A 23,832-nucleotide genomic window follows, 5' to 3' on the forward strand; every position below is an offset into this window, starting at 1 on the left:
TCCCCTGGACCTGATGTTTTGTTACTATTTTATATATTTTTTTTGTTCTAAAACATTATTCTTATTTCAGTTGGAGATGTTTTTTGTAAGTTAACTATCACAAAAGATTCTGTTGTAGTGATTACATTTAATTGTGGGTTGTTTATTTTTAGGTGGTAAAAACTGTTGGTCTTCGTGAAGTCTGGTTTTTTGGGCTGCAGTATGTGGACAGCAAAGGCTACTCAACTTGGCTAAAGCTAAATAAAAAGGTAATGATTCCATTACATCTGTAAAAGTGTATCTTTTAAAAATACATAAGGCTTGCTCCTTTAATGTTAGAGGCGAGTTATATCTGATTTCAAATTCAGCTGAAAAGTTGCTTCTTATTGTCTATTTCAAATGACAAAATACACTCTTCAGCTTGGTTAACTGTGAAGAGGCATAATCAGTGTTTAATTTGACTGAGGAAGAGATACAGATTCTGTATTTCCAATACTGTGGTAACCTGTGCATTATGAAAACTTCAATTCATATCCTATTTTCATGTAGTAAAATATAATAGAAGTTTCAAAAAAGAAAAAATGCAGAGGTTCAAAAATTTGCCTGTGTATAGCCACAGATTTTTGAACAAGGCATCTATAAACAGGGTCCTAACCTTTTGTTTATGTATGTAGTAGGTAGTTTGTAGGACTTCTGAATACAGAATTGGGTAGATCAATTAGCAGAAATATATGAAAGTTGCTTTATAAAGCCTTTAGCAAATTAAGTTGCTTATAGAGTTGAGGGACCAGCATGTATATGCTGATTTCCTTAACTTTGATCAAGGCAATTCTTGATATCCAGAAAACACTTGTTCATTTGTTTCAAAAGAGGTTTTAAGGTAACAATGATTCTTAATCAAAAAACCAACATAAACTGGATTTAACTTTTAAGTTACTATTTAAACATTTGTATCAAATGCAGATAGGATTGATTAAATCATAGAATAGATATGGAAAATACAGCTTTATTATGGCAAGAATACAAATCATCATTCAAAAAAAAATCTGAACCATTTCACTGGCTCAGTGGTGAGATTAAAGTGACATATGGAATATATAGATCAGAAGCAGGTGGACAGTAATGACAGTGAGTAAATATATATTAAAATTCACACTGGAAATGTTGAATATAATAACCATGCTGCATGATTAAATACAAGATTAAATGGTTACACTATATTGTAGTTTTTGATACTTCTTACAAGGCAAGCAAACAGATGCATGACTCATGCAGCACTTGAAATTCTAGAGAGACTGTTCATGCACATAAAATCAAAATTGTACACAAAAATGCTTGTGGAATTGTCGTCTGTGAGAGTGGTTAGTTACTCTAAATATACCTTCTGCCAATTGCTATTATTTGATGTTAAAATTAGTTTAATTTTTGAATGTTTCTATTTGCAGACATAATCAGGGCTGAAAGTTGAGCCAAGTGAAATAAACTTTTATTGAAAGTCTGAGTAGACAGCTGTTTAAAACTTGCCAAATGACCACATTATATCAGAAAATTTACACAGAAATGTTGATGATTATGCTTATCCTTTATAGAAAAATATGATTACTAGAACTAAGTTAACTTTTACACAAGAACAAAGCACATGTATTTAATGCAACAGTTCAAAGATTTTGAAAAGAATCCACTTCTCAGCTATGTTAAAGCAATAGGTTCTGCTAAAGAAACCTTTTAAAATCTCTGATTTTTTTTTACTTCCTCTAATTCATCATTAATTATAGCTTTTTTTTTTGTTTGTGTCACAACTTTTTTTCCAGATTTTACTGTGCTAAATTCAAATTCACACAAGCCTACAGGGAACTTAAATGGGTCTTTGAGTAGGATTGCAAAATTGTCTGATTTATCTAAATTAGTGTACTTGATTCGGTACCATGTGAATCATGAGTCAGTTTTGAAGGGGGCTTCTCAGGGAGCTTTGGATTTCAGTGCACAGCAGATGAAGAGATTATTACTCCTAAACTAACTGCATTTAATATACTATTTAATGCTCCTTTTAATTTTTATTTCTATATTGCTCTCCCTCAGGTAACACAGCAAGATGTAAGGAAAGAAAATCCTTTACAGTTTAAGTTCAGGGCCAAGTTTTTTCCAGAGGATGTATCAGAGGAATTAATTCAGGAAATAACTCAGAGACTTTTCTTCCTGCAAGTAAAAGAAGCTATACTAAATGATGAAATATATTGTCCACCAGAAACTGCAGTTCTTCTGGCTTCTTATGCTGTCCAATCCAAGTATGGAGATTACAATAAAGAGATACATAAACTAGGCTACCTAGCCAATGACAGACTTCTGCCTCAACGGTGAGTGAGACTATGCATGCTTTTGCATCATCTACTATATATAAACTTGATTGCAGCACACTTCTTGTAATTAAAGTATTAAGTGCTAATGTGCATTTAATGGTAGCTTTCTCAAAAGAATGCTGGGAGTGCTGGTGGATGACAAATTGACCATGAGCCCGCAATGTGCCCTTGTGGCCAAGAAGGCCAATGGCCTCCTGGGGTGCATTAGGAAGACTGTTGCCAGTAGGTCAAGGGAGGTGATCCTGCCCCTCTCCTTAGCCCTAGTGAGGCCTCATCTCGAGTCCTGTGTCCAGTTCTGGGCTCCCCAGGACGAGAGAGACATGGAGCTACTGGAGAGAGTCCGGCGTAGGGCTATGAGGGTGATCAGAGGGCTGGAGCATCTGCCCTATGAGGAAGGGTTGTGAGAGCTGTGGGGAAGAGAAGACTGAGGGGCGATCTTCTCAATGTGTACAAGTACCTGAAGGGAAGGTGTCAAGGGGATGGGGCCGGACTCTTCTCAGTGGTGCCCAGTGTGACAGGACAAGAGGCAGTGGGCAGAAACTGAAGCACAGGAAGTTCCGCCTGAACGTGAGGGGGAATTTGTTCCCTGTGAGAGTGACGGAGCACTGGCACAGGTTGCCCAGAGAGGTGGTAGAGTCTCCTTCTCTGGAGATCTTCAAGGCCCGCCTGGATGCAACTCTGTCTACGTTGCTCTAGGTGACCCTGCTGAGCAGGGAGGTTGGACTAGATGATCTCCAAAGGTCCCTTTCAACCTTACTGATTCTATGATTCTGCATTACAAAATACATAAAACTATCTGATATTTTTGTAGTTTTGCCTCTGCTGAATTAAAATCTTTTAAGTCAGTAAATTTCCTTAATACTTGCTCTTTTTCTTCAGTTTTTGAGACATACGCTTTGGGTAGATGATAATAACTTCCTCAAATTCGTAATGAAAATTATTGCAGATAAAAAGCAGCAAAAACACTAGGCTGAATGAAAAATGTTCTCTTTCTTGAGTAAAGAGGAAAAAAAGAATAGCATCTGAGCCAGTATAACTTCCTCTCACAGTCTTACCTTTGATTAGTAGCCCTTTAAAATGGCTTCTCTAGGAATGCTTGAAATGGAAACTTCATTATGCTTTTTTCCACGCATTTATCTTATGCATCTGATTCCTTTAACTTCTGTAATACATTGGTAGTTCTAAAGAGGTCAAAAACATGTCCATCATTGCAGTCCTGTCTAAGTAAACTCAAATCAGTTTTCTTAAACTGCTTAATTACTGATTTTAAAAAAGGGGGGAGTTTGGGGAAAAACATATTCTGCTAGCTTGTCTTAATGTGTTATATTTTCTTCCAAATTACAGCAAATAGAAAACTTGAAAGTAACTGGAGATAAGAGATTCATTTCCAACACTTTTGTATGAGGACTTTACAGGCCTCCATTTTTAGGTGTTTTCAAACATTACATTTTATGACTTTACTGAAAGTTGAGATATGACGTGGCATGACTTTTACTATACTAAAGGAACACATCCATGACAAAAGAAATGGTTTCATGGTGTTCTGAAATGTACATTTGTTGAAATTCAAAGTTTTTACTGTGTCTGAGTTAAAAAGATGAGCAGTTTATTGGAAGTCATGTTTAAACTTCTCCCACTAAAACAATGCTGCATACCAAACTTATTTTTATAACTTCAGGAAATTAAATTTCTGGTTATTTTCATTTAAGAGTAACTTATTCTGTTAACAGTGTGTTAGAACAGCACAAACTGACAAAGGAACAGTGGGAAGAAAGAATACAGAACTGGCATGAGGAGCATAGGGGAATGTTAAGGTAATTGTGAAGAAAACATTTCATGATCTTTAAGTGTTTTGGGTTTTGTAGTTTTTTGGGTTTAGTAGGAATTTTGGGAGGAGGGGTTATTTTTGTTTGGGAAATACTTTCTTCTTTTATTCAGACCAGGGCAGACAGTTACTAGTCTTCTGTGAAACCAAAGGTTAGGGTTGATGGCTTTCCAGTTCAGTTATTGGCTACCTATATCATTTTTAGGCAAGCTTGTCATCTACCTTTTTTCATGTTTGCCTATCAACCTCTAAAATATATTTACTATTTCTTTAGCTCTCAGAATGAAAAGAAAATGTAATGATTGAACTGTACTTGGGTATTAATGTAATGAGCTATATAAGTATCTGAATCAATGTGCACATGAATTTTAAAGAAGTTACATTCCTATCTAGATTGTGTCAAATAATTATTCTGTGATTGCCTTACTCATACAATTTATTTTTGATTTAACTTAATTGTACTATTTTCTTTCATCAGGGAAGATTCTATGATGGAATACCTTAAGATTGCACAAGATCTGGAGATGTATGGAGTCAACTATTTTGAAATAAAGAATAAAAAAGGAACTGAATTGTGGCTAGGAGTTGATGCTTTGGGTCTGAATATTTATGAGCATGATGATAAGTAAGTGGCTAATATTTCTGTTGGAATTTTGACCTAGGAGATCCTATCCAAGATTTGTATAAAACCTACCTTACTGCATGTTTCTATAACATCTAGCAAAATGAGTTCTCAAAGACCTTCTAATCTATGTAAAAGACAAAATGATAGAAGTTATCTACTAGAATATTTGAATTTTAAAGATTACATAGGGATGCAAAGTAGGGGAATGGAAGAGCATTCTTCAAATTCTGTATGAATTTAAATTTGCATTGCTAAATATGGATATTTGATAGCTAAACCATTTCTTACGTGGTTTCTTTTTGTACTTTTTCACTCCCTCAAGACCTCCACTTCAGTCAGGATGAAAAGGACATTGAGAAGCTGGGCAGCATATTTGATAAGAAATGTATTTTAAGAGCAGCAATTAGAATTATAGCTGTTAGAGCAAGAAAAGCTTTGGTAACTAAAAACTTTTAGACATCAAAGACAATCAGTGTTTCTTGAGTCCTGGTAAGAAGATCAAAGAGTCTGTCCTACTTGAAAAGTGATAAAGCTGAAATGTACAAAATTTGAAGAATCATAAAAACAGATGAACAGACTCACTGTTTTGTTTCTTTCCAGACACCTCTGCTACTAGTATTTGATGTTAACGGTATTTTCACAGTGAAGTTAACCACAAGTCAAACTCCTGATAGCTGTAACTAACTGAACTGAAATTTCATGCTCTCTACTAATGTTTATACTCCCTAACAAAATTCTGTAAGCCTTAATTGCCATTAGATGGCAATGTAACTCCTGAAAGATGGAGGAAATATTCAGAGAATCAATTGAAAGAGCTGCTGTTTTTGGATATTCTTTCATTTCTGATGGTTAGCAATCAAGTACTTAAACTGTTTTTCTAATCTTGTACTTAAATTAAGAGCAGAAATAGTTACAGTACTTTGCACCAAATGCATAATTTTAAGTATTTTTTTTTCCATAGGCCTAGCAAGTTTTTTCTATTTACATTATCTTATTTAGCTTAAAATGCAATGGGGATGAAATTTAACTTGAACTTTAGGAATGCAGGAATATGTATCTTAAAGTAAAGTTAAACCATACTGTAGCATTACTGAAGGCTAATTTAATTTCAGTCTTTCAAATGACAGGCTTTTCTGCAATTATATACTCATTGAAATAGCCATCCTTTTCAGTAAAGTTGAGATGATTAGTTGCTTTTATAGAATCAGTATGTGACTGTAATGTTTAGCATTACTTAATGAGCAGGTAAGTCAAACTGAAATTTCTAAATGCCTTCTGTTGCAGTGCCATCATAGTCTGTAGTTTATTCATTTGCTGGGCCTGTAATAATGTGTAAATGTTGCCTACTAAAATGTTCTTGAACTGTTGTCTCATTTAGTAAATGTAATTTTAATGTGCAGTTGTGAAAATGCTACAGAATTAATAGATTTATAGATTATTGGACTTAAAATACACACTTGTGCTTCTTCTAATGAGAACTCTTTCTCTTTGAAGGTTGACACCCAAGATTGGTTTTCCTTGGAGTGAAATAAGAAACATCTCTTTTAATGACAAAAAATTTGTTATAAAGCCAATTGACAAAAAGGCCCCTGTAAGTAGTCTGTAGAATAGTAGGCCTGTGTATGAAAAGTTTTGAACGTGAAGGGACTTGTTCTTGTGCTATGGCACGAATAAATATTTTATGCCACTGATTTTTCATATTGGTAGAATAGCCAGTATTCAAAAGCAAATACTTATTTTCAAATATGGTATGTTCAACTTTTCTCTTTTCATTCTGGCTGATACTGTTAAGTTTTCTTCCTCTTTTATTATTTTAAACAGTCAGCTAATATTTTGTGATGAGTTGAAAAGCTATGGTGTAATATGTTAAATATTTTTCTATTTTGTTCTCTTTTTTTGCTTGTACTACAACAGCATCTTTCATGAGTTTTTCTAGGCAAAGCACTGAATTAGCTTACATATTCAAATAGAGTATAGTCTCACTGTTTTTGGAAGATTAAGTAAATTACTTTGTGCAGAATAGCTAACTTCTATACAGAGGAATCCAGATGTGGTTTTGAATTTGTTCTGCAAGTTCTTTCCAATAACTGGATTTACAGATTTGTGGTATTGGATTGGTCAGAGGAAAAAGGTTAAAATATTTGTAAGATTAAAATTAACAAATGCAAGCATGCAGTAATACTTCTGAGTATTATCACGACTATTTTTAGATTAATGGATATGCTGCAATTATTTTTGCTAGGATTTTGTTTTTTATGCACCCCGTCTGAGAATTAATAAGCGAATTTTGGCACTGTGTATGGGAAATCATGAATTGTACATGAGGAGGAGAAAACCTGATACAATTGAAGTGCAACAGATGAAGGCCCAGGCTAGAGAGGAGAAACATCAGAAACAATTGGAAAGGTAAATAACAAACTTCCCATGAAACAGAATGAAATTCTTCTACACTTTGAGAAAATTAAATCATAGTATATTAGATGTTCTAGTATTCTAGAAAAGAGAAGTCTGCTTTTCTTTCTGTAGTACGTAAGCAGGTTTGTAGAATGGCGAGATTAAACTGTCTTAATAGAAAGCCGTATCCTTTTTGAGCTTTCAGTAATACTAATGATACCTGTACAGTTGTTTCTCATTAAGATGTTTTTGTTAAATAGTCTTAATTCTCTGTTGCCCAATTCCTAAAAACTTGTACAATCTACCTGAAAACATTTAAAAAAGTTCAGTGAAGAATAACATAATTTATCTTTTATATGTTAAAAAATAGTTGCTTTTTCTAGCCTAGATAAAACGTCAGCCTTTTCTGAAATGCAGCTGTAGCTGTGGATTTAACTTGGTTAAACTATAGCCAAGGCTGCTTGTCTGTTACAATTCCATTCATAAATTCTTTTTTTGTGCAATACTTTGAAACACGGAAACTTAATTCTTCAGTTTGCATTGTAAACTAAATGTTTAGCTTCTCTACTAAGTAAGTAAACTAAGAAATGCACTATCAGAATCCTGAGAGAGCAAAATTTGACCCACTTGAGAACTAAAAACATTTTTTTTTTTAATTTTTAGGGCACAATTAGAAAATGAGAAGAAAAAAAGGGAGATAGCAGAAAAGGAAAAAGAAAGAATAGAGCGTGAAAAGGAAGAATTAATGGAACGCTTAAAACAAATTGAAGAACAAACAATGAAAGCTCAGAAAGGTGAGTTCTTGCTGTTCCTGGTGTTATATGTGGTGACAATGGTTTGTTCACATGGCTGGTTCAGTTTCATAAATTTTCTTTTGTTTTTAGGGGGACAAGGAGGAAGATTTTTAACTAATAATGAAAAAATTTATGTATTTATAATCTTAAGTAGTGTTTAAGAGTTAATAGATGGTGTATATATATTTTAACATTCTAATATGGCAAGAGCTTTAATTTTCTTTATTAAAATGGAAATTGGGTTTGCTGTTTAACTCAGTATTACGAAATGCTTGAAGTGCTGAAAACCTGGGGTTTGAGAGAAGGATTCAAAGTACTTCCTGTAGGATCTTGGCTGAATTTAGCTTTTCTGTTGCAAGTTCCTGTCCTGGTCTCTTTGCCTTCGTTTTGCTTGCTTGTCAAATTTGGCCATGGGCTCCTGTCTGTTTCCTAAATACAGTTCTGTTTTTCTGTTGGACCAGCCTGTTGAGCCTCTACTGCTGTATTCGGTCCCTCCTGTCCAGGATTTTTTTTTCTCTCACTTGAGTATTGGTTCACATTCTTGAAAGTTCAGTTCCTGTTTTGCTCATAATTCTTGGCTTTGGGCTTGATAAAGAGAATCATGGACTATATTTGCGTTAATAAATTACATATACCTAAGACAGATTTTTATCTCTACCTCCATACTTTTAAAATCTTGCCATCTGTAATAGGTTGAATGCAGCCAGGCAGCTGACTCTCAAACCTTGGAATTATGCGAGAGGTAGCTATTTGGCCCAGGCCAAAGCAGTGCCATCATGCTTCTAAAGGTTTAATGGTATGGACAGGGAGCTCCAGTGTTTGGGAGCTTCTCCTGACACTGTTTCACATGATACCACAGAAGTAGCCATCAAAAGCGCTGTGAGCAGTTCCTACGACTGTCACATTCCTGCATCTTCTTGCTTAAGGCTGCTGTTAGGGAAGGCTCTGCTTCCCCAGCTTTGGGCTAGGGCAGGCATTTTCTGGAAGCAAAAGCGAATCACTAACAGATCACGGAATTGGTAAGGTTGGAAGGGACCTCTGGAGATCATCTAGTGCAACCCCCCTGCTCCAGCAGGGTCATGTAGAGCATGGTAGACAGGGTTGCAGCAACAAGGATCCCCCCTCCCCCAGCTGAAGCCCGGGCTTGAACCAGGGACTCCTAGGTCTTCGGTCTAACACTCTCCCAGCTGAGCTACTTCAGCCCCCAATCTCACATGAGTCTTTGAAAGATGTGTATGTGATTGTAATTTGACTGAACTTGGGCAGTACTTTGTCAAACAGTGGAAAAGATGCTTCCTTGACACGTTTCTCTGCAGGTTTCTGCCCTTGCTTAAAATCGTGGAGCTATGATATGCTAGAGCTTCTTAGAAACAATTAAAGCATTTTTCTTCTGTGGGTTGTTGTATTTTGGGTTTTTTAAATAATCTGGCAAATGGATTTCCTGTTGTTTGGGCCAGAATTTAAATAAATGAACAAAAAAGCAATCTAAGGCAGAACACTCAGTGGGAAGAAAGTCAGTCTCAAACCTTTTTGTGAAAGTATAAGCAACTGAATATACAGAGATGTCAGGGAATTTAAAAATAAGTAGCATCTCTACAGCTACCCTAACTTGTTGATAGGGTTCCAATTGATGCATCCCTAAAGATAGGGAACAGGATGAATGTTAACTATGTTATAGAAATAAAATAATTCTTGATAATTTCTCAAAAATATTTTAGTTTGGTGTTCTTAAGTTCTGTATGCTGACACAACTAGTAACTGTGCCTTGTTCTTTTTTGACCTTGTCCTTAGTACATCCATATATCATAATGAAATGTCTTTTTCTAAAGCATGAATTACTTTGTGATAGAAGTCTTGGTTATGACTCTTACAAAGTTGATGTACTACATATATTCTGAGAAATCTGTTCTAATGGAAAGAAAAATATAAAACCATCAAATTAGCAAAATGGAAAGAAAAAAGGGCTTAATTCCCAACAAACTCTTGGTCTTCCAGTAGCTCTAATTTCTGACACAATATGTGAAATAATATGTTCCCATGTAGCCTTCTATTGTTCACATATTAAAACAGTGATTATATAAGTAAACTAGAATGCATAAATATTTAAAAAACACTATTCAAACACTCAAAATGTATGATATATAAGTACTGCATTTCCAAAAGTAAGTCCATATACCTGTAATGATGTGCCCCTGCTTTTGTCCTTCAAATTTGGATTATCAGAAATAATCCTAGTAAACAAGAGAACTTAAGAATTTTTTACTTGGAGTCTAACACTTAGAAATCATGTTATTTGTTATACAGTCCTATGCTGTTCACATACATGTTAAGTCAGAGAACAATGGCAAATTTGATCTGATAGGCGCTCTGCTTCTCACTTACACTTTTACTCTTTGCTTCCACAGGTGTGTCTTTGTAAGTTTTGCTAACTGGTAACCACTTACTTTGTGAACAGAAATACTCTTATATTTGCAAGTTCCCTTGTCTATGCAATTATAAGAGACACTGCTAATAGTTTAATAGTGCATCTTACTCGTCTGAATAAGGTATCCAGCAAATTTTATGAACACTTTAAAATGATGATTCACTTTGTTTCCCTTCTTCCCGTAAAATGAAAACTGAAAAAATATTTCTCTTAATGCCTAAGCAAAAACATACAAAAACATTTCTCATTAGAACCAGGAAGAAGCTACAGAAAGACTTTGTCATAGTTGCTTCCTTTTTACACATCGAAGAAGTATTTTGTGTATTCAGATCTTACCTTACTGGTGAATTATTGCAATCCACATGACAGAAATCAGATGAGTGAAATAGGAAGAAACAATATTTTTCTAACCAGGCAGCTAGACAACTCTTATTCCTCTCTTGATTTCAGGTTGTCATATTTGCATCCTTTAAAGTTGGCTTTGCTCTCTGGAGAGAGTTTGTGAACCTTTCAGTGGGTCTTAGGTCATTTTGCTAGTGGTACATGTCTGAGGAGTCATTTGTAATTAAGTTGTCAGGCACTTTAGTACAGTATAAGAGTTTTTGGCTTCTTTACCGTAAGAGAGCATGACTGATTTCTAAGGAGATTTTATATATAGTTAAGAGAGGGTGTATGTGCATGTCTACGTATGTATATTTGTGTACTTAGTTTTTTTGGTGAGAAAATATCTTGTCTGCAAATTTTCCTTTGGGCAGAACTAGAAGAACAGACTCGAAGAGCTCTAGAACTGGATCAAGAACGAAAGCGTGCAAAGGAGGAAGCAGAGCGCTTGGAAAAGGAGCGTCGAGCAGCTGAAGAAGCTAAAGCTGCTCTAGCCAAGCAGGCAGCAGATCAAATGAAGAACCAGGAGCAACTAGTAAGAAGCCTTGATCTTGTTTTGAAACAAATTGAAAAATACAGCTGAAAATATAGCCTTGGGGGTTGGTTACATCTATTTTGTCTGAACAAGTGTGCTGAAACACAGGTATAAGTGTTACAGATTGTTGTGGCACTTTATTAGAAATCATTACATTTGCCACTATGTGCAAAAAAAAAAAAAAAAAAAAGCCCTCTTGAGACATTCAGGAAACAAATGATGAAGGACACGTTTCGGGTTGACCACACCTGTTAATCTCTTTTTGTGATATTGTCAAGTTTGTCCAGTTGAGAATGAGAAAGGCTTCTTTCTGCAGTCTTCTGGGCAGCCTATTCTCTGCTGAAGCAATTCCATTCTGAAGCTTGAAGATGTTTGAGGCAGGGGTGAAGGGGAGTTGGTGACTATTACTGTGATTTTTTTTTCTCCTCCATCCCTATTTCCTACATATACAGTGCTTTCTTGCATTCTATGCTAAATTAGTTCTAGTAAAAAACTTACACATACTGAGAAGGGCAACATAACTGTCTAAGAGTTTCTTGGCTACAGAACAACTTCTGGTCTTCTACAACCTCAGCATGACAGTCAGTGCTGAAGGTGAGATTTAGTCTTGAAGTACTGAGAGTATGGTCCAGAATCATCAGCATGTTGGTTGAGTTATTAAAGCTATATTAAATCAAAAAACTCAAATGCTGAATTGTATCTGCAGCTGTCTTTTCACAGCAAGCTCAGGAAGTTCAGAAGACTTATTTTTTTTCCCCTCCTCTTGACTTATTTGTATCAGGCAGAGTACTGTTCGGCCCCTCTCTGTCCTATTTTAAACTTCTGGTTTTAATGAAGAGACATGATGGATGATAACTGACTTTTTCCAAGACAGATCACAGCAAAGGCTCTGTTCTCTTTCACTGCAGAGCCAAAATGGTATCAAATTAAGATTTCTATTTCATTTTCTGTTTCAGGCAGCAGAACTTGCTGAATTCACTGCCAAGATTGCACTTCTAGAGGAGGCCAAGAAAAAGAAAGAAGAGGAAGCCTCAGAATGGCAGCACAAAGTAATGAGTTCATGTTGTGTGAAGTCCTCCAAACTTCAAAGAAGCTAAGGGAGATGAGTGCAGAAATCCCATTGGAATTCCATGACTTTGAAGCTTCTTCCCTTAGGCTTCAGAGAAACCTTCTGTAGATGTTTTAGTCCCCCAGTCTTCTAATGCCAAACTGTATCTGCTTAATCTGTTTCTAAGTCATAAATTGACATAAAATTCTCATCACAAAAGTATGGTAAAAATCTAAAGTGGCTTCTGTGTGTACAATGATGAAATAGATTGGAGCTTCATGCTGGAAAATAAATGCCTCAGGAGGGATCTGATAAAGATGCATAAAATCGTGAGTGTTGGTGAAGAGAGAAACAGGACCTGAGGCACATCAAATGAAACTAGACATGATTGTTTAAAGCAAAAGGACATTTCTTCACAGAAACTAGTTATTTGTGGGATGTGAATACTAATTCTTTCCATAGATTCAAAAAATGATGGAACAAATTCATAGTGAAAAGTCCTGATTGGACATTAAAGCCAAAGACATCACCTTTTGGTTCAGAAAGTCCCTGAGCCTCAAATCTCTGGAGGACAGATAAGTTGGAGAACAATCATTGATTGCTGTGTTCTGTTGTTGTTCTTGGCTACTGCTGGAAATAGCTGGATTAGATGGATAGGTGCTACGACTGTTCTTACATTCATAGGTCTTTTACCCTGTATTTCTATTTGACAGTTCTCAACCTCTAAGCTAATCCTGATTCATTTATAGAGAGGATGGTTACCTTGCATTGAAAGCATCTCAAATGTTTGTTTCAAATTCCCTCATTATTGGTACATCACTTTTAAAATGCTGAGTATTGTTTATTGTATTTAGGCTTTTGCAGCGCAGGAGGACTTGGAAAAGACCAAAGAAGAATTGAAATCTGTAATGTCTGCTCCTCCTCCACCTCCTCCTCCACCAGTTATTCCTCCAACAGAGAATGAGCATGATGAACATGATGAGAACAATGCTGAAGCCAGTGCAGAACTGTCTTCTGATGGTGTCATGAATCACAGGAGTGAGGAGGAACGGGTAACAGAAACACAGAAAAATGAACGTGTTAAGAAACAGCTCCAGGTAATAAAGACTTACAGTTTTATCAACATAATTAAGGCATTAGTTTTTCATTCTTTATTTTTCAATAATCTTGATGAAATTATAGTATGCTAAGGAATCACTTTCTTATCACTTACTAGATCAATTACCATGAATTAGATCGGTTGGTGAATGAGTATTTTAGAAGCTAAATAAATAAAAACACTGGATGTTAAGTTATATTTTGTAGATTAAAAAGCATTAGTATGTTGTCATATTGGCCAGTTAACGTATCTAGTAATTGTGTGATGTCCAGGATACTGAATGCTGAAACAGAATGCTTTCCTTTTTGAATACTGAAGTGTATAGTATAAACAGATGATTGTTTAATAGTATTAGGGTTTATTTGTAGTTATTTTGCAAACTTTGTAAATGCAAAAATAGATACCAATTTAGGGTGAAATTTTACTTTCATGAAACAGATTATGTCCACCAAGACCTTACCACTCCGAGCATGATAATTTAATGTTAGTGGTAGCGTTTTACTGTGTTACACAATGTGTATTTGGGAAAGAAATCAAAGAAATGGAATGTCATTTAGTTTTCTGGCAGCAATATCTTGGTAGTAAGTGTGTATGTGTAACATCCATCTCTTCTGCTTTGCCAGTCACTGAACAGAAGCAGAGAGATAAGTGTGATACACTTATTTAGTTGAGCAGAAATTGAAATACGGTCATTCTCCTGCTTTATCCTGCTGGTCTTGGATATTGTGATATGGGACCTTTCTTGGTACGTTGATGCCAGTACTTCTAGAAGGAAAGAATTCTACAGTCTCTTCCCTCCCCTCTGCGATCATTGTGATAGACTCACAACTTTAGTACAGCCAGGTCTTTTGAGCTGCTGAACATGTGTTATCAGAAATTCCAGAATCACAGAAAGAGTAGTCAAAACACTTAAATACAAATATTTTATTCAACAGGCTTTAAGTTCTGAGTTGGCTCAAGCCAGAGATGAAACCAAGAAAACACAAAATGATGTCCTTCATGCTGAGAATGTTAAAGCAGGCCGTGATAAGTACAAGACTCTTCGACAAATCCGACAAGGCAATACAAAACAACGTATTGATGAGTTTGAAGCAATGTGAGAGCTGTTATTTTGCATATATGTTCCTCGTAAAGCTGAACCACCAACAGAGAAAAAAGCAGGCCTTTGCAGATCTGATGGATTGCACCCCACTTTGCCAAAGCACTTAGTACCAGTTTGACTGCAATGATTAAAAGAAAAATTTGGGAAAGCCATTCAACAATAAGGCAGTCTGTCATCCCTGACTTTATGGGGGGAGGGTGTGGAGAATGTTGACAATTTTTTTCCCCTCTTATGTTTTCATTTTCATTGTTTCTTTTTTTCTTTGAAAACTGATGTGAAGTATATGACTGACAAGTGTACATACTACGTAAACATTAAGAAATAGAGTAATGGAGCTGAAATGAATTCACAGTTTTCAAATTAGCCACACTATTAGGAGTTTGATATTACTGACTTTTAGTGGGATTTTTGTTGGTTTTATGTTGGCTGTTCTCACAAGTGAAATTCTTTGGTGTTTCATGTCCTGTCATCATTGATGGTTTTCTTTGCCTACCTGTTCACAAAGGTCTGGATGGCAGGTGGTAGTTCCAGGAGATGTTGCTTAAATGGAACGCTACCTGTGGGCAGCATGTCTGCTGATAGGCTTGAATAAATATTGCTTTTCATAGATGATTATTTTAGATGCACAAAATGTTCTAATTCAGCAAAGAAGAAAAATGCAAAGCTCTATATGCTGTTTGCTTGTAATTATTTTATTTGCAGTAGGGAAACCTGGATCTTTCTGGCAAGGGAGCATATGAAAACATCAGTCCCAGGGAGGGGACAGTATCCTACCTCACTTCTATATACATGATGACTGGTCCTTCAAACACCATGAAAAAACTATTTAAGTTGGTTATCACTGCATAGTGGTATCACAGAGAGCTAGGAGTCCTTACTCCTAGGGATTTGTTTTACTTCAGGATGGGTTTATAGTGCTAATTACTGTTTAACTGCCTTTTTGTTGAGTTTAAATTGTAAAAACATCTTGTGTGTGTTAAAGCTGTAACCTGTCACTGGTATACTATCTTCTGGGAGGGGTGTGGAACGTGTGTGTTAGCTTGTTTTTGGGGTTTCCAAATACCAAATGAAAGTTCACGTAATTGGAGGAAAAAGCATTTGTAGCTTCAGTTCACAGTGAGGCTAGTATTGTAACTTGTCGTATTTGATGTCAGATCATTGTTATTAAGTACTTCCCATATTGATTATTATTATTATTTTTTTTAAGACTCAGTTTAGAAATTAAGTTTTGGGAAATAACTTTGCAGTTCATGTGGACTGGAATTATTCCTTCTTTTGTAGTACCTTGGTAAATATTTGTAAGGGAAGAGCCCTGCTTTCTCTGAGGATGGTTCAGCTCTCTTCTGTTTGATATTATGCACTCATAAATTTACACTTATCTATTAAAATTTGCCATTTTATTAAGCATTTTTTCATGCACAACAGGTTTAAATTTCTTATGAACAGTCCAACTAGTGTTGGTTTTTTGGGGGAGAGTTTGAGGTTGGCTGTGTGGGGTGACATCATGAAAATAAAGATACATTAATATATTTTTGTTCTGTGGGACTATACATATCTGGTAAACCTTAAAGACTGATGTGCAAATGGTGTGCACGCTTCAAAATGCTGCTTGGTGGAAGTTGGTGTTTCTACTTGCAGTGCATTGTAAGAACAGTTTATTTCACAGGCTTCATACATCGAAGCATTAGCAAATTTCTGAAGTATTTGAGCAGCTTGCCATAGCAGGTGAAATACTGTGCTTCCAATGAGTTCGTAGTTTTTTCCCTGGAAAGTGTGCACTAACATTGATATATCAGTTTCAGTGTTGGGGAAAAATACCAGTAAAGTTTGCTGTTCATAAATCTACAGTATATAGAATAGGGCTAAATGGATTAGATCCATTTATAAAGCTGTGTGATTTTTTCTAAACAACCAGGAACAACCATTTGTAATATGGATTTTCACAATGAACAAAGTGGTAATAGCTGCTGTCACCAGCAGTTGGGAACAATTACTGGTGCAGAAATACTAAGAAAACATTTAATGATTACTTGGTGAAGTAATTTTCCACATGCTTTTTCCTTTAGCATCATGTTTTGTGTTGTACAATTAAGCTACAATTACATCTACTATTTTGGATAACATTCATTGGTTAACAATAAAGAGATACAGTTAATTTCTCTGAGGTCCCTTGTTGTTATTTAATTCACTTTTTCTCTGGCAGGTCTGCCAAATGCATTTTAATAGCCTTTTTCCAGAGTTGTGAAGAAATCTTGATCACCAGTCTTTGTTTCACACTGTGGTCAAAATGAAATAAATTTAAAAAAAATTATACACACACACACACACACACACACACACACCCACCCACCCCTACCTAGAGAATAGTACTCTGCCTAAGAAATTGCCACATACAGTTGGGAGGAAGCACTGGTGATTGCCAATTCAAAACAGGATATGAACCATGAGAGCAAGTTGGCTCTCTTGAGAACAGTGGGTCGTTTGGCTACATAAGAGCTGTATAGATAATGAAAGAACTTTCAATCACTGCCTACACATTGCATAGCCTTAGGAAAAGTGAAGTTTAGTTCAGTAGGTCATTGGCTTGTCTTAAACATTAAGAAACCTTTAACTTTTTTATACTACACACTATAGTGAATAATGCTTTCAGATATATGTTTTATATAATAGCAAGTTTTTTTTTCTTTTCCACCTATCTAGTGCACTCAGAGAAGGCAGGAACAGTGCCATATAAATAGATATACAAATTAATCTGCTAAGCAGCTTTCACGTAAATTAGATCTCCTCTCAGTTGACATGCCGTTCTACCTCACGTTTGTTTGGTGTTGCACTCAGTGCAAGCACATAACCATTCTTTTTGTTATTCCATATGGCAGAATTGCCTAAGATGAATTAAAACACGTGTGCTTGATATCTTTAGCATGCATGTGCTTAGTTTATTCTTTCCTCTTCTCGGAGCCCCTCCTGCTGAAGTGTTAGATTCCAGCGTCTCATTTGTTAGAGAGGGTCTGCATATGTATGTGATTTCAGAATATTGTGCTTGAAAGGGGAGGTAAGTACTTTGAAGGGTGCTTTTTTTTCTTTTTTTTTTTCTTTTAGATGCTGTTGAGGTGGAGAGAGAAGGATAGAAAATAGTACTGTACTTTGTAGGCCAGAGTTATACAATGCCTTTGTGTGAAGGAAGATTCAGTTTTTTTGAAAGCAGTCCTCTGCACATCAGAACCTACGTTTTCTGTTGGTTGTATCTTATTTAAGTACACTTCTTACATACTTTTGCTTAGTTTATCCAAAATGGAACAAAACTCATGTTGGACTGTGGCCTAAATAACTGCCTGTTTAAGCCCAATCACTTTGGAAAGCATTATTATGCTTTTCCCTTTTTCTTGGAGTATGTTCTCTAGGGCTGTTCAAGTTGCTTGCTTTTGCATTTCTGAGAAAAAATGAGGTCTTTTCTAAATAAAATGTTTTAAACTTCTGCACGGAAAGTGCCTCGATTTTTGTTCTTTTTAATAAAGGCAGTATAGAGATTTAAAAAAGTCTTGTTCTTCCCTAGGCATCAGATTAGTTTCAAGAGTAGAGGATTTTACCAAAGATGATAAACTGAGTGAAATGAGGTTGTTGATGCTAGTCTTCATGAAGAATACATTCTGCAGAAGAAAACTGAAAGTTTTTTTTGTTTGTTTGTTTTGCAAAAGGGCCTAATACAAAGCTTATTTGTCATTAGAAATTGTCCCATAGCTTAATGTATCTCACTAGGTAGTAAGATTTTCCTGGACATAGTAATTTTCAATGGATAAACATGCAAACTATGGTAACTTCTAACCCTGTAGAGCATATTCTGTTTCTGCTGCTTTGAGGTGGAGAGTACCTGCTTCTGGACGAAATGTCCATGCTGGCTGGTCAGCTGCCACAGAGACAGCAGAGATGTCTCCAGCTGGTGGCTCTCAGCACCTGCCAGGCGCTGTGCCCTGCTCCCGCACTGGCCAAGCATCTTTTTTTTTTTTTTCTTCTTCTTCTTTCCCTAGCTTGCAAGTGTGCAAGGTTGACATGGCCGATTGCTTTCCCCGTTTGGGGAACTAGTCAGCAGCAGGAACTAGCGGGTGCAAAGGAGAGCATAATCATGGAGAGTAATGGTAGAGGAATATTAGAAAAGAATTACCATTTTTAAGCTAGATTCCTTATTCGGCCCATTTGTTCACTTACGCTGAGGACCCCTTGTCTGTGAATTCATGCAACAGCTGTAAATTTGCTATATGTTTAACAGCAGCTGGTTCGTTAGAGAGAGCTGGACTCTTATTTCATAGAGCTGAGCCCAGAAATACTTCTCCTGATCTGTGGATGTGGACCGGCTGTCAGAATTTTGTTTTGATTGAGGGACTCCATCACTTGCGTTTGTTCTGCTATTTGCATAATCTGAGCTGATAAATTGCTCTTTGGAGTGAAGTTAGAGCAACTGCTTGTTTTGCTTTTACTCCCTTCCCTGAATAGAGATTGCTGAAGTACCAGATGTAGACCATTTAATGGGGGTGAAGATGACTCTCACACACACCCCAGTCCTCAAACCATTACATTTGATATAAGAATAAGAGTCTGTGGTGTTTGTGACAGTGCCAGCAATGTTCTAGATAGTCAGGAAGGGATAGATTTATGCCTGCATAGCTCTCGGTATAAGGAAAGACAAAGTTAGCAAATGGAAATGGAGTATTTTGAATTGTTGGGATTCCTTTAGATATTTATTAGCTTTTGTAAATAATATATTAGAGTGTTTCTGTTCACAGCAGTAGGTTGTAGCCCATGGAAGAAATGAGGGGAAATAGAAATTTACATCAAAAGAGGAGGCCTGGTTGATGTGAATGTTTCTAAAGCACGTGTGCAAAAGAGTTAGTGGTTAGTGTTCTTTCTGCACTCAATGAATTGATCAGATGAAAAGAGATCAAGTTCAGAGGAAGGACAACTAGAGTGTGTGATTTTATTTTTATTTATTTTCTATTTTTTGCTCTTCTATTGCCACCAGAGAACTTACTATAATCTGAATTTTAGATGTAGGCTTTTAGGAAGCTTGCTGCCTAATGCTAAAAGATCTTGAAGGTTAAGGTCACGAGCACCTAGACTGACCTCTATTCTATAGCTTGTTGAATTTCAGCAAAATACACCTTCTGAAATCTGACTTTGCCTAAGAGCATTGCTGCATTTGCAAGATAGAAGCGATGTATGTGCATATTTCTAGCTATTCCGTTGCTTGTTTGAGCAATGTGAAACTCGTGTGTATCTATGTGAAACAGTAATCTCACGACAGGCTCAGTGACCACATATGCAGAACTCTGCAGGATCTCGTATCAAGTCTACAGCTCCCTGCGGCCTCAGCTTTCACACTTAATGCCTGATTTCTTCTTTGTTATATTTGTTTGATACATTATTTAACTTCTTAATCTGTAATTTTTACAATTTTCTACTAAACTGAGCTTCCGGTAGTATGTAAATGGTTGGCTACTATGTTAGATGTTTTCTTGAAATACGTTATCTTGATGAGTTGAAAGAGTCTAGCTTTGTTGTATTTAAATGACACTTCTGATTAATGAATGATCTCCATGAATATGGTAATTGCAGTCGTATTCCCAGAAAAAGGCTCATTTGCATCTGAGCTGAAGCTGAAAATTTTTGTGAAGTGCACTTCAACCTTCAACAAAATAAGTTTACGAAGTGTAGGTGACAACCGGAACATGCAGACCAGTCAATCCTGCCTTCTTGTTTATTACTGAGCACAAATTTATGTTTGAATGCGACTCAGAATTTAGGGATTTGAGAAGGGATAGCAAGCTTGTTCATACTAAAAAAAGAAACAAAAACCCCCCCCCAACAGTAGGAAGTCATTCATTCTTTGTATCAGGAACTCGCACTTATGCTCTGTTTCCTATTCTTTATAGTTTTTCTTCAATCTGGAGTTACTGGATCTGCTCTTTTGTGAACAGTTTTGCAGGCATCTCTTGCTGCTCCCAGGGCAGTTGTTTTGCTTCTCTGTACCATTTGAAAATATACAACTCTTCCTCTTCCTTTCTCCCCCCCTCCAATTTGGGATCTTATATTGTTGCTTTCAACAAAACAGACTAACTCAGATTTAAATTTAGGGCTATTACTGCTGCTACTTGTAACAACCTCTGGATTAATTTTGGCTACATGTTTTCCTATGAAGCATGCATGGTAAACTGGTATATGCCAGCATATAGAGGAGATGGTAGCTATATTGGCTAGTTAATAGTTACTAGTAGCATTCATGAGATCAGGCAAGTTCAGAAAACAAGTCAGTTAATGAATGCAGAAAACTGGGGAAGATATGAATCACAGTGTTTATACCCATGAGATTCAACTTTGAGCCCAACCCTAGTCATGCATACAAGGGAGCACGTGAGAGAGAAGAATTCCCCAATTTCGCTGTATAGCCTAACTGCATGGCTGGCCTGTGCAGGCAGGATGGTTATGCCTGCTCAAGGAGGAGGGCAGGCAGGCCTGCGTGGTGCAGTGGCTTTGCACTTCAGCCCTACGTGCCTGTAATAACACTAAAAAGACATGGTGGTTTTTTGTCATGTGAACTCTTCTGTAAGAGTCATGGTTAAGCTCCTGCCTGGCTTTGAAACTCTTCTGCGGGTTGTCCTGGCAAAAGTGGAAGTCCTCTATGGCTTAAGTGCTGGTATCTTTAAGGAGTTACCCTATGGCTCTTTAGCCCATCCTAACTTTAAGAAACCGTAATAAATATGAAGGGAAAAAATTCTCTAGACTTTGGGTGGCCCTTTTTATACAACCTTCCCCTAGGCTTTGATCCCCACTTCTCACCTAGTTCTACTGGTTTTTTCTTGCTAGTGTATCATGCCATTTATTGCATCTGAAGTAAAATTTCAGTTTAGATCATCAGTAGCTTTAATACACTTTAATAATTTTGTTTTAGTATGAGGATGGAAATTAAGACAGGGAGGATGCTGCATAATTATTAGTTTAAAAACAAACTGCAGAGAAAAAAGTTTAAGCCTTAAGACTGATTTGAAGAAATATGTTGTAGTTTTTGTCAGCTAATGCGAAATAACTGGAGACAAGCAGCTACATATGGCAAGGCAGACCTTGTTTTCTCAAACTAAATTTAAAATATAATTAAAATAAAATTAAAATAAAAAATTAAACAGTCTTTTTTTCTTTCTTTTTTTTTCTATTTGTCACTTACTAGGTTACTTAAAGAGCATTGGAAAAAATACCATGTTTTTCTGTTTATTTAATCATACTTACTTTCGTTAGTTATGTGGCTTATTTAGTCAATTTAAGGATAAAAACATCTTTTCCTTCTCCAGTGGTTTTGTAAAATTATATTTGTTGATGACACAAAAACTAGTTTTGTAGTCTGGAGCCTAATGGATGAAAGGAAAGTATTTTCTGAGGGGAATGTATTGTAATTTGCTTTACGTTTAGCTGAACTTGATTTTTTATATATGTGTGTGTATATATATGTATATGTATGTGTATATACATATACATGCACACATTATATATATACAAATATACATGGCATGGATAAAGTGGAGATTTCTAATACAGTATGGGGCATCAGGCCTTATAATGACTGCATTAAGATGAGATAAACAAAAAAGTTGCTACTTTTTTATATGAATTTTGGTCTTCAATAAGTTTAGTATTATATGCAGTAGAAGTCGAGCTCTTTAGAGCTATTCCTAACTATGCTTACCTCATATTTTAAAAAACATTGCAGCGTGCAGAGTGTGTATTTTATTCTCGATATCAAAATGACATGTGTCTACCTCAGATTTTTTTGCTCTTCCCCACCCCAACCCTTCTGCAAAACTCAGTTGTTTCTGAGCATCTATTACTGCCAGGAAACTTTTTACTGGTTTCAGCAGTACCTTAATAATCTACAGTGTCACTCGCTTGGCTCCAGAGGAATAGTGCCAGAAATTTCTTCCCCCTCCCTGCCAGGAATTCCTGTAAGTTTCTTTTCTTTTCTTTTCTTTTCTTTTCTTTTCTTTTCTTTTCTTTTCTTTTCTTTTCTTTTCTTTTCTTTTCTTTTCTTTTCTTTTCGGTGGTTTTAGTACTTCTAAGTCTTAATCACCCATTTCTGACTCGATTCCGGGAACAGAGTTCACGCTTCTTCCATTTCTAGTCAGAATTTTATTTTGACAGTGTTTTTCCTGACCAGATTTGTGTTAAGTCCTTCATTTAGAATTCGTGTGAATTAGCATTGTATCATTTGGAATAAAAGCAGCACTGTTGCTTTTTATTTCCTTACGCTCCAGTCCTGGAAGTTCCCACTTACTTTCTATGCCAAAGAATGATCTACGTGGAAAACAGGCTGATGTATAAACTTTGATGCGACATTCCTACATGCTGTAACCTATGGCTGTACTAGTAAATGTGAAAAAGTGCTACTGAGGGTTTCATACATTTAAATAATAACCTTTTCTCCACATTTATTGAATGATGAAGAGAATTTGTTAATTGAAATAGCCTTATTCCTGGTTCCTTTCGAATAAAAATTAATCTATTAAATCTATTAAAAATCTATTAATCTATTATCTATTAAAGCTCTATTAATACTTACTGATGAACCATTTCTTAATAACTATCAGAATGAGAGGTTAGCATTCTAATCAATATTTTAAATTCAGCAGTCCTATTCTTTGCATATTCAGTATATAAGATATTTAAGAAAACCAATGTTGACAAAGAAGAAAAAAAAACAAATTTAAAGCAGTTTCAACAAAGAACTTTCACAAAATTAAAAATTAAAGATATATATTTTTAAATCAAATATATCTTTCCTCCAAAAATGCAACAGAAAACAATAAATTTTGACTCATTGTAAAGATTTCCATCAGAGAACTTAAAAGTTTTGGAGAGAAGTAACTTTGAGAGAGATTCTGTTACGCTGTCCTTAATAATACTAAAAATTTTCTCCAAAGGGCTTGTGCAGGGCAATGAAATGAAAAAAACTCAAAGAGCTTGTACAGCAAACAGCACACGTGCTAAGTTAAAAGGGAGAGTCATCTGGAATAATACTGGCTGTGATTGAATGTTCTTCAAATATGTCCTATATTTAGTGTGTTTATGCACAATATGTCCTATTTCAGCCACCTTTGAAAGCACTTTTAACACAATCTTATCTATGCTGCACTCAGCCGTGGTTTGTGGAATTTGCATTAGCAAATTGGTCTTTTAAAAGTATTCCCGAGGTGGGTTTTAGATACTTTACAAGGCTAAAATCTGCCATCAA

General features: G+C 35.9%; 1 protein-coding gene across 2 annotated transcripts in view; it reads left to right on the top strand.

The window, feature by feature from the left end:
- RDX (radixin) overlaps positions 1–16,719 on the top strand; it is a 37,732-nt gene extending 21,013 nt beyond the window's left edge. The window contains exons 4-14 of one of the 2 annotated variants that reach the window (XM_062567256.1): positions 153–248; positions 2,059–2,333; positions 4,067–4,150; positions 4,640–4,786; positions 6,281–6,377; positions 7,029–7,192; positions 7,844–7,974; positions 11,155–11,315; positions 12,272–12,364; positions 13,218–13,460; positions 14,398–16,719. In XM_062567256.1, the coding sequence (XP_062423240.1) occupies positions 153–248; positions 2,059–2,333; positions 4,067–4,150; positions 4,640–4,786; positions 6,281–6,377; positions 7,029–7,192; positions 7,844–7,974; positions 11,155–11,315; positions 12,272–12,364; positions 13,218–13,460; positions 14,398–14,562 (1,656 nt within the window). In that variant the 3' untranslated portion in view covers positions 14,563–16,719. The remainder of the gene's footprint in view (positions 1–152; positions 249–2,058; positions 2,334–4,066; positions 4,151–4,639; positions 4,787–6,280; positions 6,378–7,028; positions 7,193–7,843; positions 7,975–11,154; positions 11,316–12,271; positions 12,365–13,217; positions 13,461–14,397) is intronic. The other variant, XM_062567257.1, reaches the window with a different exon arrangement.
- Positions 16,720–23,832: the final 7,113 nt, after the last annotated feature.

The sequence above is a fragment of the Rhea pennata genome, chromosome 1 (assembly GCF_028389875.1).
Source record: "Rhea pennata isolate bPtePen1 chromosome 1, bPtePen1.pri, whole genome shotgun sequence".
Lineage (NCBI taxonomy): Eukaryota > Metazoa > Chordata > Aves > Rheiformes > Rheidae > Rhea > Rhea pennata.